This window comes from Meleagris gallopavo, chromosome 2, assembly GCF_905368555.1.
Source record: "Meleagris gallopavo chromosome 2, MGAL_WU_HG_1.1, whole genome shotgun sequence".
Lineage (NCBI taxonomy): Eukaryota > Metazoa > Chordata > Aves > Galliformes > Phasianidae > Meleagris > Meleagris gallopavo.
Window position 1 is genome coordinate 86,224,487 of NC_139405.1, and position 16,688 is coordinate 86,241,174.

Sequence of the window (16,688 nt, forward strand, 5' to 3'; positions counted from 1 at the left end):
CCTTCTTCCTTGGTTCACTTTAACTCCTTCATTTCCAGTTCCACCACCCCCTCACCAAGCAGAGCAGGGGAGTAAGAAATGGAGGCTGTGGTCAGCCAGTAACTGTTCCATTCTGCTGGTCTGTTGTCCTCTCGATTTTCTCCTGTTCCACCCTGGAGCCTCTCCACAGGCCAAAGTCCTTCAGGGAAGACCTGCTCCCGTGTGGACAGTCCATAGGTCTCAGTTCCTTCAGGAAATATCTACCTGATCCTGCTTGGGGTCTCCCACAGGCTGCAGTTTGGATGGGCTCCGTGATGGTGGACCATTTAGGAAAACCTGCTTAGCTCCAGAAATAAAGTAGGAGACATAGCTATAGAGTAACTGTTTTACCTGCTGTTTTATTTCTTGGGAATTGTAAGCTGTCATAAGCTGGAGCTACATGGTGTCATGGCTGAATTGTGTGACACATGGGAACCAGCTTCCAAAAATTTGGGAGTGTAGTTGTAAGCTGCTCTTTCATTTTATTTGTGCACTGAGCTTCTTGGCTGTATTTAATTCTGGTCTTTCCTCATGCATTTCTACTGAATACAGCTAGTGGTTTTACTTGCTTCTGATACAGGTAACTTTTGACTTGCATTTACCTGTGAGAACTAATAAAATGAGTTAAAAGTTTAGTTTGGCTAACGGAAACATTTGAAATATATTTTCTCTTTATCAGATGATATTGTGGAGAGATATGACAATTTATCCAAGTCTGTGAATGAAAGGAATGAGAAGCTCCAAATAACATTGACTCGATCCCTAAGTGTGCAGGATGGCTTGGATGAAATGCTGGATTGGATGGAAGGTGTTGAAAAGAGCCTTGAAGAACAAGATCAAGTGCCTTTGAATTCTGCTGCTATTCAAGATGTCATTAGTAAAAGCATTGTAAGTAGCATACTCTAAAAGAAACTTTTGTATTAGGATTTCAAGAAATAATCAAAATATTACACTGTCATCCTTAATGGGTTCAAAATACCTAGTGAAGGATACTGTTGCATTAGCTGAAACTGTACATAAAAGTATTTGTACCTGAAACAGATCTATGCTGTTGGTCCAGCTGAAATAATTTGTTGCTTCATATGATGGACCAGTTCTACTCTTAACATTTATCTATAAGCAATACAGAGTAGTTTTTTACTTGTTTCAGATGCTAGAACAAGACATTGCAGGTCGTCAAAGCAGTATAAACACTATGAATGACAAAGTGAAGAAGTTCATGGAAACAGCAGATCCATCCACTGCATCCTCACTGCAAGCCAAAATGAGTGAACTTGCTGGACGTTTTTCTGCAGCAAGTAAGAAGCATAAAGAAAAACTTATGAAAATGGAAGAATTGAAGACTAAAGTGGAGTTATTTGAAGATCTGTCAGAAAAACTCCAGTCATTCCTAGATGAGAAAAACCAGGCTCTCAGTGAGACTGAGGCACCAAGAAAGGATGTTAGTGAAGTGTCTCAGTACATGCAGGTACTGTACCATTCCATTTGTATATGTGTACATATCTATCTACTCTTGCTCATTTAAGTGATAGAACCATAAATAAGAACATGCTTGTTTCATAGCTTGGCTAAAATAACAAATTTAATTTTGGACAACTGATTGCAAAATCTAACATGAAGAATGTATTTGTGTTTTGCAGGAGGCTAGTATAGAATTAGCGAAACATAAGAAGGACCTGGAAGTTTTGCAGAACCTTCTTGAAGAACTGTCTTTACATGCTCTTCCTGGGGATAAAGCATTGGTACTAGAAAAAGTAAATGCTTTGTCAAAGAAATTCAGGGAGGTAGAGGAGACTGTAAAGGAAAAGTAAGTCGAACAATTATTGAAATGTTTCCACCGCTAATAAAATACAGTTGTTATTGTGACTGCTATCCTTTTGTGTGCAATTCAAGAGATTTCAGTTAACTGCAGTGCAGAGAGGATTTTTCTTAAAAAAAAAATTTCTTAAAAAAAGAGCGATTCATATAGAAATACTTCAGTAGCTACTTCATCTGTCTCAGGCTAAATCTGTCTAAATTACAGAAAAGTAGCTTTTTCCAAATTTCATGAGTATATTGTGAGTCCTGTAAGTGCTAAAGAAGCTGTTCTACTTTTCTGCTTCTCTGATAGAATAAAAATTCTTGCTTGTTCAAATTAATTTCGTATACTATTTGGAATCAGGCTGCAAAGAAAAACTGAGGAAATTACTATAGAATGCATTTACCTGTATAGCAAAACTGGATTTTCCGCATTCTGGTAATATTTGTAAAATTATTGGTTTTTTGGTCTAAAAAATTTCAGATTCTGTCAAAACTGTAATCTTTAAACCAGGTTTGCTTCTAAGGTAGTTGAAATCTTCATTCAGATCATTTAGGATGCGAACTGAAGTACTAAAACTTCATTAAAGTGGGACATGAAAATTCCTTTCCTGATCATGTAATGTTAATCACAGTGACAACACTAGCTTTAGACATCTTCCTTAAACACCAGGAGGGAAAGAGTGTACGCAGAAGCTATTAAATAGGTCCTGATTTATGAAAATACTTGGAGATCTTTCTTCAAAATCCAAAATGATCCAGTGAAGACATTTCTCAGATGTCTTCTTATTTTACTAAGGTATCAAAATGCTGTGTGCTAGTAATACGAATTATGTTATGAATTTCCTTCCTAAATGAAAGTTTTTACTCACAACTCCCACCAGGATTTTTTTCAATGCTTGTTTTGCTTTTATCACTTACACAGTCATCTGTGTGTTTATTTAGCTACTTGTTCTTGTGAGTCAGTTCCTTGTGTCAGGGTTTATCTGATCAGGATTGATCTGTTGTACGATTGAAGTACGATTTTTTGCTTTCTTTTTGCATGCTACTGGGTATGGTTAGTTCACCAGCACTACTGACATATTGCTTTAGGATCAAATCATGTTCAGGTAGAAGATGAGTAAATTACAAGTGCTATGACAAGAGATTGTCTCTCTACGATACTTCTAACTTGTTAATGCTTGTAAATATCTAATGGGTGAATGGGGCCAGGCTCATTTTAATGGTGCCTAATAACATAACAAGGGTCAGTGGGCACAAACTGGATCACAGGAAGTTCCATAAAAACATAAGGAAAAAAACATAAAAACATGAGGAAAATCTTTACTTTGAGGTTGCACTGGAATAGGTTGCCCATACAGATTGTGGAGCCTCCTTCTCTGGAAATATTCAAAACCCATCTAGATACTTTCCTATGTAACCCACTGTAAGGAACCTGCTTTAGCAGGAGATTGGATGAAATGATCTCCAGAGGTCCCTTCCAGCCCCTATGATTCTGTAATTCTGTCAAATATCACAAAGATGGATGTGTTCTCTTCATGTAGAAAACTCACAGATCTGTCTCTGTACTCCTTGCAGCTAGTTTTGAGATTATCACTAAGTAGAGGAATAGCAATATCAGATTTAGCAATATCTGTTGATTTAATTATCAGAATGAATGCTGTCATTCAGTGCTCAATTTCTTTTGTTGTCTTTAATTATCTAGAGAAGAGGATGTATCATCTTGTCAGAAAGAAATTGATACTTTTGAGCTACTTGTAGAATCTTTGAAGAAATGGATAAAAGAGACGACAGAACGAATACCTGCTGCTCAACCCTCTCTGAATACGGAAGAGTTAAAGAAGCCTTTGGAAGATACATTGGTATGACACTGTAATATGACAAGAAAAATACAATTAAAGGAAAGAGGGCATCTGTTAGAAACAAAAGAACAGACAGAAGTGATAAGCAGTCGTAGTAATTGGACTTGCAGTCTGCATTTATATTACTATTTCCTTTGCCTGTTTGGGTATACTTGTGGTGGGCTAATCTTAGCTGGCTGCCAAGTCCCCACGCAGCTGCTCTCATTCTCTCTCCTCTGCAGGACAGGTGGAGAAAATACGATGGGTCACAGGTCAGGGTAAGGAAGGGAGATCACTCACCAGTTACTGTCATTGGCAAAAAAAATCTGAATTGTGGAAGATTGATTGCCAATTTAAAACAGTGTAGGAATGTGAGATAGAAAAACAAAATTAAAACACTGTCCCTCTGCATAACTCCTTTCTTCCTAAGCTCAACTTCACTCTTTCACTTCTTGCTTTTCACTCTTCCTTGCCCCAAGTGGTGCAGTGGGAATGGAGAAAGAGGGTTGTTGGTAACTCTTTGTCACTTCTTTTTTCTCACTCTCTTCTCGTGCTCCAGAGTGGGGTCCAATTTCTGTGAGTTAAAGTACTTCCTATCAGGTGCCAGCTCCTGTGTGGGCTCTCCATGGTCTTTCAGGGACCACGCACCTGTAGTGGCAGAGGGTCCTCCAAGCACCACAGTGTGAATAACATGTTACACCACGGGTTTTGTGCCAGAAGGACTGGTTCTCGCATTTTTTCTCACTCTGGCCTCTCACAGCTGCAGCACATTTCTGTTCCCCTGTTCTTAAATATAACAGAAACTGATGGGCTCCATCTGGGACATCTTGGAGCTGGCTGTAACTGGCTGTGTCCAACATGGGGCAATAACTGGCCTGTTCTCCCAGCGGCTGCCCCTGAAGCCCTCATATTACCAAAGGCTTGCCAGATAAACCCAATACAGTACTACAGGATATAGGAAAAGAAAGTGACATTTCTTTTCTCAGCACTAAGCACTTTGTCTGAATTCAGTTTTGTAATGAACAACTTTATTTTTCTTAAACAGAATTTAAAAGATGAGTGGACATTAAAAGCAACTGAGCTGCAGAAAATGAACAGCAGAGGAACACTGTTATGTAATCTGATTAGTGCTGTGACTTCTCCTGCAAAACTGAGAGCAGTTGCAAAATCAGGTATGCACTCATATAATCAGGTAAGCCTAACATTTATGGAGTTTTTTAATCCCTTAAGAAAAAAAAATGAACTACTGCACCTTTTGGCTAAGTTTCTGAATATTATGGCTTAGAAGAAATCAGTTAGCCATGTCTGTTCTGTCCACTGTTTGCTGTGATTCTCATTTCAGCTGTGTCTAACTGTTGTAATAATTCAGCACACATTCTGATTGCTTTACATTGCCAAAATAGTGTAAAAGCACTTTGATGTAAATGATTGATAAGTCTTGATCCTAGGAAACTTTTGATTATGAGAAACTGACTTAATCTGATTGGTGTTTACATATCTGCCAAATCTGCAAGTAGGACAAATATAAGCTTTACCTTTGTAAATACTAACATACCTGTACATTTTTGCTCGCAGGGATACGTTTTTCATAGCTAGTCCATGTGACATCAAGCAAGCACATAATTGTTTGCGCAATCATGGAGTGTTTATTAGAAGGGTGGTGCTATCCCAATATGACAGCACAATTAATGTTAGTTTATAATCTAGTTGAAACAACAGTGTGAAAAGGAATCAACTCCTTATTCCAGAGTTTTCCAGACCAAAATGGCTTCCAGTATGGATTTCTGACGAGCTTCTATTTACCTGTAAACACATTTTAACGATAGCAAATCTATTTCCATGAAATTTCTGTACTGTACATTAATCTGTTTTACAAAATCTAGCAAGTCTGCTAATTCAAGCCATAAGCTAAAGCATGTGAAATCTAAGGCATTTTAATGACCATAACCATGTTTTCAGTCACTTCTTTTATTTATGTCCAGACCTTGTCAATTCAAATACATTAGCTTTCATTGGTCATTTGCAAAGGAGATTGGGAGGACAGGGACTGTGCCAGTTGATACCTATTTGGCAAGAGTAGAGCACTTTCTTTGTAGTAGAGCATATTTCTTTGTAGTAGCTACTTCTGGTTTCATCCTTGTTTGAATTTGGAATGAAAATCTTCAAAGAACATTTTGGAACCTTACATAGGATATTTATGCTTTTTCCTCTGCTCGTCTCTCTACCTCTATACATACAGATAGGAAAGTAGCATAGAGGAGCAGGTGTCATCCTCCAGATAAGAATGTTTGCCCACCTAGACGAGAGATGTACTGTGTATCAGTTAATCACGGTTGTGATTACGGTCCAGCTAATAGAGAGTGAAGATTTACAAGGCTCTAGCTGGGGGCTGTGACTTTTCTTATCTCTTTATTTTCTCTTGCCATCCTCTGACTGTCACTGATGTGTGATCCTCACTGTCCAGGCGGTGGGGTGGATCCACAGCCTTCTTCAAGGCAACCATTAATCTTTCCCCGTTATCTGCCCATCTGAGAATATATAGGTGTGGGAGAGCAGGAAGTTGTTCTCCTGGCTGCTCTTTATGCAGTGACTTTGTCTCCCAGTTCTGTGGTCTGAGAGCATTTCTCAAAGGTTACGCAGCCCTGGATCCAGAGACTTTGAAATGCTGTTTAATTAGTGACAGGATTTCACATTAACAATAAGGTTTCCACATCACCTTCCCTGGAGCAGCATGGAACGTGTTGAACCTTGCTCATTATGAGATAGGCATTTGTCCTGTTTTCATCCCAAGTGTTTTGTGCAGTGGTACAGTCCTGCTGAAAGTGGGTAAAGGAGTTAAATCAGCTGTGTCTTTGGTTATGGTTTCTGCAATGACCATTTCAGTCTTCCTTGCTGCTTAGCATTCAGTGGTTTCCTCATGGTTTCAGTGTGAGACAGTGCCACTCACCAGGGCATGAACATGGTTGGGTAAAAATCTGTAAGTAGTGGGGAACAGATTCCTTTGTGGGAGCCATATGGGTATAAGTAGGCCTCGATGCTAGGGTAAAGATCTTTCACATGTGATGCCATTTATCGTGGGCTGGAGCAGGTTAGAACAAAAAAACAACCTTAAGAAATATAAAGATAAATAAAATATTTATTACAAGATTAGCATATAGATGTTTCTTCAGTTATTACAAGAAGGGCTATGTATCGTTGTTCTGAAGAGGAAATGTAATGCTGGAATTTTGGTGGGAAAAGGGCCAGATAAGAATATGACTTAGTCCTTCTTGATCAGTAGGTGGCACAGTGTTGAATGGTGAAGGAGGAGCTCCAGGAACTCAGGATTTTCTGAAAAACAAAGGTGAGTAATCACTAAGTAAAAAATTCAGGATGTGATAAAGAAGTGTGTTTGTGAACTACTGGTAAACATGTAAATATTTTGAAAATGGTGCATACAGCGTGTTGCAACAGGCTTTATTAGACAAATTTAATATCATCTTTGCATATGGGAATTATATTGACTAGTAAGATGGTACTAAAATTAATTTTAAAAAGATCTGCCTTCAGTATTTCCTTTGAAAAAAGATCACATCTTTGTTTTCTTAATCAATATGAACTTATGTAAGAATGTTGAGTGATAACTATTTTAATAGAACATATAGGTTTTGAAAAAGTTATTACTCTGTAGTGAGACGAAACTTTTTAACACCAGTTAACATACATGGCATGAACACATACATATACATATACAAATACACTCATTTTACACACGCTTGTATCACTGTGTGTGCCCAGCTCCTGTTCAGAAACAAAGGAACTTATGTACCATGTCCCACATCTGCAATGTTGGTTTTTCTAAACTACAGTCTGCTTTGTATGCAGTCTGTCTCCTAAAGCTGTCTGTCTCAGTGATAACACACCTTTGTAACAGTGCTTGCCTATGAGCAGGATATGACTGTAGTGATGTCAGGCTGTCATACTGGTGTCTGTAATGTAGTCCAGTATGTTTAACTTTCTGTTGCAGAATTGAAAATAGTTGCTTGAAATACCAAAATAACAACAGATAGGAAGAGTGTAAGATACTTGTCTACCTGCCTGCGTTAGAGTAATGATTGCTGTGAAAAGTAAAGCTCTTACAAACAGAAATGTATATTAGGTCATTCAGATGCACTGTTAGAACGTTTAGAGTGAAGAACTAACTCCTAACATGTTCAGAAGCTTTTGCCTTGAGGGACTATTAGCTGGTGTAAAGCAGAGTACTGTTTAGAAATTCTTGAATTCTAAGTACTGTTTGAAGTAGGTGTGATCTCTAATATAGTCTTTGTTCATCTCTCCTCTTACAGAACTGACAAACGTTCAACAGGCCATGTCTGATGTAAATCATAGTTATGAAGATTTGGGAGTTTCTCTGAAGAAAAAGATTTCAGAACTAGAAAGTATGCTTTCAAAAATGCAAAACATTCAAGAAGAATCAACTTCAGTGATGCAGTGGTTACAAAAAATGGACAAAACTGCATCAGACTGGGAAGCTGCTCCAACTGACAGTGAAGCTGTTAAAGCCCAAGTTGAGCAACATAAGGTACTTACGTGTTTTTAAAAAATATTCTTTATTGCAATTACTGGGGGCAATTCCATTTGAACAATTCATATCTCAGCATAATTTAATGTTGCAGAGAGTATTTTAATGATCCCAGTAAACATGCCAGTCAAGCTTTGAGAAAATCTGGCAAACTTTGTCAGTGGAGTAAAAGAAATGCTGGGTCAAAGAGAAGGAATTTTGTATGTAAAAAATAATTGTGATGTTCAATTTAGATAGGTAAGAGTATATTGATTATGCAACATACTTTTTTGATATCTGTAGTGATTTAGATATGTTTACTGGATTGTGTATAAGATTATATGTCTATCTGTCCAAAAGCTGTTTCTGCAGTTGCTGGTTCCCTGACGCTCCACAGATCTCCTGGACTCTGCAGCTGCAGAGGCCTAGGTCTGTTCCAAGGCAGCATTTCTCTTCAGCAACCAAGCCGTGCATGCTAAATCATATAGCTGCACAAAAATCTCCTCCTCCCCTTTTAACTGATATGAGAAAACCACTAAATCAGCAGTAAGCTTCTGATCAGTTTGAGCATTAGAAATATGTGCTTGTAGCAGTGAAGGACAGTATTTCTACATGTAAACGTTTGTCTATAAAGTGAAATGTGATAGGTAGCTGCTGAAGGGAAAACTTCTTTCCTTGTCTGTAATTGTGGATAAATAAGGACAGAATTTGATGAAGCCGAGGTATATTTTTTTATACTTGGTTGACCACCCTCAAAAATGAACCTGAATTGCTACTGATTTTCCTTGAGTTTGACGTTCCTCGGACTTGGCAACATTTCAGCCCTAAAACTCATACTATAGGTAGAAAAACCCTTGCTCCTTTATTTGTAATAAAGATTATTCAAAGCTAACAAGACCATCTTATTCCACTGTGGTAATAGAAGAGTATTCATAGTCAACTGGAAAACTGAGTGATTCAGCAAGAGACATCCTTTTGATGCAATTGGACTTTTTCCTTAGAGTTCTAAATTAAGCACAGATTTGTTCGGTGTTTATTTGAATGGGATTTTTTAGAGATAGCTAAAATGCAACTCCACAGTGCCCAGTCTAGCAGTTCTATGTTCGTATAAGTGACCTTCGCCAGGCATTCACTTCCATCTGTAAGAACTGCATGAAGTTCTCAAGGAACTGCTGGCACATCTCAGTACCGCTGCTAGGTTTGCTCTTAAACTATGGTGCTCTCTTAATGCTGTTCTAGCAGTAGACCTGTGACAGCGGAACTTTCATTGAGCTGCTCTGTATTGATGCCTACTTGGAGTGTTTCTGCTTTGAACTTTACCGTGCATTAGTCAGTTGGCATTCTGTAGAAGAGCAGATTTTAACCATGTATATGATGAGACCTAATGGGTCTTATCTGTTTGAATTCTTCTAATTCTGTCACTCATTCAAATGAAACAGTAATAGTATTAACATAATCTATATAGATCAGGTCATTTATTCCAAAGAACGTGAACAGCCAATATGTGCCATTAGAAAGGATTTTTACACACATAGCAGAAAAGCAGTATGTAAGCACTACATATTTATGGTTTATTTTCATGCTTGGTATCTCAGTATCATGGACTTCAAAAATGACTTTCAGTTCATCTTTAATCTCTTTTTTTACTGCTTGATTTTGCAGCTATTTGAAACTGAATTAAAGCAAAGTGAGAATAAAGTGCAGGAACTAAAGGACAAAGTGACAGAGCTATTGGAGAAGAACCCCAACTCTCCCGAAGCACCCAAGTGGAGACAAGTGTTGGATAAAATAGGTACTTGAGTAAATTTATAGAACACAGACTCATTTGGAAGTCATTTTTTTACTAGTCTTTTTATGTTTTAGAAATAATTAGTTCTTTTATTATCTTACTCCCTCCTATGCCTTCTATGGAAATAACTGCCATTTCAAGAGGATAGATTTAGAATAACTCCACTAAAATTGGTCATCTTTGAATTTATATGGGTGAAACATAGCTAAGCAAGGTACACCTTGAATCCATGTCTTACAGGGATTTATCTTTTTCAGGCAGTGTGTGGCTCAGTTACAAAGTGGTACTAACAAATGAAGTCACAGCAGTTTTTGCAATTTTCATGTAAAGAACACTTTGAGTTGCTGATAATGTTCTTCTGCATGGTTTTTTTTCCCATGCACCTAGTAGTTATTTTTTGGCTTTTTGTTATTTTTTGGCTTTTTGCCATTTTCTAAAGCTGACTTCATAAATTTTGCCATTAAAAAAAAAAAAAAAAAAAGGAAATGACCATGTGTGTACAATAGATTTTGAGATAAAGCAGTGTGTAATTGTCATGAGCTTTTGAAAGGAAGCTAATACAGAATGAACAAGGATCACAGACAGTGAAATGGCACAAGAAAATGAAAATAACACACACACAGTTCAAAGACATTGTTAGCAAAACATCAAAGCTGAGTCAGCAAGCACTGGCAATATCATAAAGTGAGGTAAGAAGTTCCAAGGCATGAGACTCAACGGCTGCTCTGGAAGCCACTTGCTACAAGTGGAAGAGCTCACAGTTTGACCTAGGTAAACTTAAGTTCACACTCTGTTCTTGAAATATCTATAAGGAGGTATCCTCATTGCCTGTCATAGGTACCTGATTTGGAAGTCTAAATTAAGCAGTTATTCTCCACAGGCTCCCAGTACAGCTATTTCAAAGAGATGTGCTCTTACAGAAGGCAGTTCAGAGCAGAAACCTAAATAAAGTCTTATGTTCAGCCTTGGAAAGGTATCTTTTTCTTTATATCACTAAAAAGGAAGGATAATCAACCTAGATCAGGTACCTAAGTTGTAGGTGAGAGTACAGCCTTTTGGTTTTCATGTCTTTTCGAATCAAAGGCTAAATTTGGTGGTATTTCATCTAGTAGTAACTGTCATCTAATTTTACTGCATGCTCTATATTCATCATTCTAAAAATGCTGCATGTGGCAGCGTTGAACTGCAGACCTTTATCCAAGTGTATATGGTTCTGACTGCTAGAAGATGAATTTGCCGCGTCATTGCAATAAGGCATCTGGAGTTAATCAGCAAGGAGCCTTATTAGAGAGCTCTGTTTATGTTTTGTATATAGTCTGCTGTCTGACAGCCCATCTGCTAAAACATGCATGCAATATGTCAACATTATATTGTTAGACTCCAAGTGGAAAGAGCTCAATCAAGTTACATCTGAGAGACAACAAAAACTGGAGGAGTCTTCAAATTACCTGACCCAGTTCCAGACAGCAGAAGCTCAGTTAAAGCACTGGCTTGTAGAAAAGGAGCTAATGGTCAGTGTGCTGGGACCACTATCAATTGACCCCAATATGCTGAATACACAAAAGCAACAGGTTCAGGTGAGTAAGGATAGCCAAGACGCGTTAATGATTTAAGTTTCTTCCGTGTTTTTGTTTGTTTCTTTTTTCACATTTGCTTATCAGTAAGTATCAGCTTGATTCATACCTGACTAAGTGATTACAGGAAAAAATTGCTGGGAGATTGAAGAAAGATCAGAACAGCTACAGGAAAAAATGGTCAGGACTTACCTTTGAGAAGTTACTGATCCTCAGATGTATTTTCTTTTTTGACCATCCTGTGATTTCTCTGTAGTCTAATGAAAGCATTCCTGGGAAGTTTTATTAATTTGGGTGTGTATGTAATATTTTGTGGTCGGTCCTCAAATGCAGTCTGTGCTTTAGAGGTGGCTTTTTGAAATTTTGTTCTCTTGACTGCACTGGTAGCTAATAAAAATAGGAAACAACTGAAATGTAGTATTGTGAGAAGATATGGAACCACGAGTGTGAAAAATAGAAGAAAAATATACAGTGGAGTAGTTCATTTACAGAAACAGCAAACCACAGAAAAAATAAAGAAACATTGAATTATTTGCAGCAACTATAAATTTTAATTTCAAATATTTATATTGCTGCCAGTTGATTTTGAATGTGATGAGAAATTACATTCTTATCTTTAAAAAATAATATTCAAGTTGGTATATCCATATTGATTAAAACAAACTGTTTAAAACATGAAATGTTTTCTAATACTATGTGAAAATGACTTAAAAGTGTTATGTAAATGCTTCAGAAATCTAGAAAGTTGGCATAAGATTATCATGTATTACTTAACAATCCTCAGAAGTTAAACCTCATTGACTTAAAAGAAAGAGTTTGGAACACTCTGTAAACTAAGACCGTGATATTTGTCCGTTCTTCTGCACGCACTTTTGAGTTGTCAAAAAATAAAATACTAGAAACCAGTGATATAAACTTCAAAGGTTTTAGAGTACACAGTCAGTGTAGTCTGTAGTGTAAGGATCCACTGCAATATTATGTCACAATGCACCTTCTTTGAAGTCCTGTCTTCAGACAAATATCAAAACTGTCTAGGAAAGAACACACTTCTTGAATCTAAACAGTGATTATTTTACTTGGTACAGTTACTTAATTATGGTAAAATTAACAAAAATCATTGTTTATTTGTATCTCCTGATTCAATTTCCATTAGATGATGTGCAAATTAACATAGAGTTTTTAGTTCTTTGATGTAAACACTTGGAAACAATATTCAATATGTGTAGAAGATGCAGTTATTTCACTGTCTTTTTTAAACTCAGATTAATTGTGTAAGGGAGCTTAGCTACAACTAATTCTACAGAGTTTTTGTCAGAAGCATTTCACATCTTTTTCATGAAATAAGTTCTTCTTAAAATTTTCTTTATTCTCAGATTCTGCTCAAAGAGTTTGACACCAGAAAGCCACAATATGAGCAGCTAACTATGGCTGGTGAAGGGATTCTGAAGAGACCTGGTGAACATCCGCCCTCACATGAAATTGTAAAAGAGCAGCTGGCAGCTGTGGCACAAAAATGGGACGACCTAACTGGCCAACTGAGTAACAGATGTGACCGAATTGATCAAGCTATAGTGAAAAGCACGGAGTATCAAAGCCTACTCAGAAGTCTGTCTGATAAGCTAAGTGCCTTGGATAGCAAGCTGAGCAGCAGTCTGGCTGTGAGTACACAACCTAATGCTGTGAAACAGCAACTGGAGATTGCTAAAGAAACGAAGAAGGAAATAGAACAGGAAATGAAGAATATAAATGCAGCTCAAGTTCTTTGTGAAGAGCTCTCAACACTGGTTGGAGAAGAGTATTTGAAAGCAGAACTTACAAGGCAGTTAGATGGTATCCTCAAATCATTTAAGGATATTGAGCAAAAATCAGGTTAGTATTTGTTTTAAAAGAAAAATAATTAGGGCATAAAATAAAGCATTATTTTAACATTTGTCTTTAAGGTCAGTAGTAAGATGCTGAGTGAGCTGACTGTAATACTAGCTGTCTATCAGTCCAACAGTATGTTAGAACTTAGGAGAATGTCTCCATGCTTTGAAAAGGCAGAAATGGTATGTCACAATATACAACTGATTTTTGTTGATTTGTTCCTTTGTTGACACAATACTTCAGATCTCTAGCGAGCAGTTTTGGTGAGAGTTTAAAATAGTAAAAGTGCTGCTCTCCTCATCTTTGTCTTCAGGTACATCTTTACTCAGTTAGGATACTAAAATATATGCTGTTCACTGAACTACTTACTGCATAGGTGCACAGAATAAGCTAAAATTGTAATTTTTAGGCCTGTGGCACAGCTGCGTTGGTTGTGTGCAGCATTTTCTATTCTGTGAACAACAGAATGAGTGAGAAATAGAATGCAAGCAGTATCATACTATTTTCTCCCAAGCTGCCTCAATTTTAGCTTTTTAGTTTCCCCAGGTCACAAGGAACTTCAAAGGATCTCCCTAAAAACAAATAGTACCTGCAGGCCATGAGTAGGCACTACTAGGCCATATTGCTTTATTTTCTCTGTGCTTACGCTTTATAATATCATAAAACACAACTGCATGGTTTTTACCCCCAAAATTTGTCCGAATAGGACTTGAGTAGACACAAACTAGCTAAGCTCACCTGACTTGATTCATGTCCAAATGCTTTTGTTGCTACACTTAGCACAGATACAAGACTATAGCTTTCAAGAAACTTGATTGTTTTGAAGTTAAACACTAACATGCTGAGAACCTGCCTTCCACCCACTAATGATTATTCATAATAAAATCAGTATTAATTATTATTTCTTCGTTGAATACTAGCCGTTTCTGATAATAAGCCTCTATGCTGTTTTATCTGTAGATAATCATGTTCAGCAGCTTCAGTCAGCATATACCACTTCTCATCAGTTCCAGCAAACATCTAAGGACTTTCAGGCCTGGCTAGATGGAAAGAAAGAAGAGCTGAAGCAGGCTCGTCCTGTATCAGCCAAACTTGAGACCTTGCAGTCCCTAATTGAAGAACAGAAAGATTTTATGAAGACCCTGACCAGTGAGATTAGTTCATATGAAAAAATTGTTGCAGAAGGAGAAAGTATATTACAGAAGACTCAAGGAGCTGATAAAGCAGCTTTACAAGCTCAAATTGCCATGCTCAGAAGTAATTGGGATGAAATGGATAAGCAGATAAAAGAAAGGCAAGGTAAATTAACAGATTGTCTGGAGAAAGCACTCACCTACAAGCAGCACGTAGAAAATTTGCAGCCATGGATAGAGAAATGCCAAAGCAACCTGTCTGAATTAAAAGTTGGCATAAACCCTGTTGAAATAGAAAATTCTGTTGTTCAGGTAAGGGCCTGGCAGAAGGACCTGGATAAACACCATGGCATAGTGGAACAACTCAATAATGCTGCTGAAAGTTTGCTCAGTGCAAGTCAAACAGATAAAGAAATCATTAAAGAAGAAACTAAGGTCCTGAATGAGAAAGTGAGTATGGTCACAGAACAATTACATAAGAAGAGAGAGTGCTTGGAAAATATGGCACAAAGGCTAAAAGAGTTTCAGGAATCATCCAGGGAAACAGAAAAGCAGCTTCAAAGTGCCAAAGAGCACCTGGAAGCTCATGATTCGCTTGGACCTCAGTCTTTCAGTAACAAACACCTGACGATGATGCAGGCCCAGCAGAAGGCTTTACAGGCTTTAAGGCCTCACGTTGATTTAGTAAGAAAGCTTGCCCAAGACCTAGTAGTAGAAGCTTCTGATTCATCAGGTGTTTCTGATCTTTTGCTTCAAGCTGAATCTTTGGAGCAAGAATACACTGACGTGAACCAGCAGATTGAAGATAGGTGCTCATTCCTGGAAACAAAACTTCAAGGAATTGGTCATTTCCAAAACAGCATCAGAGAGATGTTCTCTCAGTTTGCAGAGTTTGATGATGAACTTGATAGCATGGCTCCGGTGGGGAGAGATCTTGTTGTACTGCAATCACAGAGAGAGGATATAAAACATTTCCTGAAAAAGTTGGAAGATCTTATAATGAATAATGAAAATGCTAATAAAAACTGTAAAATGATGCTAGCCACAGAAGCTGAAGCTTCTCCTGATCTTGTTGGTATAAAACGGGACTTGGAAGCATTAAATAAACAGTGCAACAAGCTACTAGACAGAGCAAAAGCCAGGGAAGATCAAGTGGAAGGTACAATTAACCGTGTTGAGGAGTTTTACAGCAAGCTAAAAGAATTTTCCAGTCTGCTTGGGAGAGCTGAAGAACATGAAGAATCACAAGGTCCTGTTGGAATGGAAACAGAAACTATTAATCAGCAGCTGAATACATTCAAGGTAGGAAGGTTTCTTTCTTACTGCTATCACTCATTTTACCACAACACAACTTTATTCAGTATCAATGTGAAAATGGTTAAATGGAGATCCTGGAGAAGTCTTGTTTCACATCAGTCTGTTCTACCCATATGCCTTCTATCTCCTTTGAACAAGGTACCTTGCAGCGATACTGGGTGTAAATTGTTGTTATGCTTTGGTGCTGAAATGAAGCACAGATCTTGGCATATTTTAGGCTACAAAAATGAATTGCCAGTGCTCACTGGAAAGATTTATAAATTACACAGGTGTAAGCAGTGTTTGAAAAAGATCGTAAATCTCCTAATGGCTGTACAGTAGCACTCCATATTATGTGCTGCTTTGGATTCATTCCAATCTAATATCAATTCAGATTTTTTGTGGCTTGGAAATTAGTTTGCAGTTAATCATAAAACAAGCTTCCGTAACATGGTTTATCAAATCAGAAAGATCAGAAAGACAACCGTGTAAAAAAAAAAAAAAAGTAATGACATGCTTGGCCCAACAGAGGGTGCTTTTTGCTTGTTTAGACTAACCCACGTCAGAGAGGAAAACTGAACATTGAAACCAGCGCCGTTTCAGCTGAAAGTTACTATCAGTGAGAGTGATCTTTTGGAATGTATGAGTAGAGACAAAAATCTGGAACAAATGGTTACATTACAAAGAGATTCCATTAGATTGTCAGCATTAAAATTGTATGTCAATCTGTCACAAGTCTGCCTTTATATAAAAGGGAAACACAAGTCTTTGTAAATAGTAGAGCACCTTAGAAATGGGAAAGCAACATAGCTAGTGCTGTTTCCTATGCATGGT

At 37.5% G+C, this 16,688-nt stretch overlaps 1 protein-coding gene across 32 annotated transcripts in view; it reads left to right on the forward strand.

The window, feature by feature from the left end:
* The window catches only part of DST (dystonin), a 297,979-nt gene that overhangs the window by 207,037 nt on the left and 74,254 nt on the right, over positions 1-16,688 (forward strand). For 23 of the 32 annotated variants that reach the window (XM_085217848.1, XM_085217859.1, XM_085217854.1 and 20 more), the window contains 11 exons: positions 698-906; positions 1,169-1,486; positions 1,659-1,825; positions 3,521-3,677; positions 4,702-4,828; positions 6,934-6,999; positions 7,982-8,217; positions 9,859-9,988; positions 11,363-11,562; positions 12,933-13,428; positions 14,386-15,860. In XM_085217848.1, coding sequence (XP_085073974.1) covers positions 698-906; positions 1,169-1,486; positions 1,659-1,825; positions 3,521-3,677; positions 4,702-4,828; positions 6,934-6,999; positions 7,982-8,217; positions 9,859-9,988; positions 11,363-11,562; positions 12,933-13,428; positions 14,386-15,860 — 3,581 coding nt within the window. The remainder of the gene's footprint in view (positions 1-697; positions 907-1,168; positions 1,487-1,658; positions 1,826-3,520; positions 3,678-4,701; positions 4,829-6,933; positions 7,000-7,981; positions 8,218-9,858; positions 9,989-11,362; positions 11,563-12,932; positions 13,429-14,385; positions 15,861-16,688) is intronic. The other 9 variants (XM_085217868.1, XM_085217869.1, XM_085217849.1 and 6 more) reach the window with 1 other exon arrangement.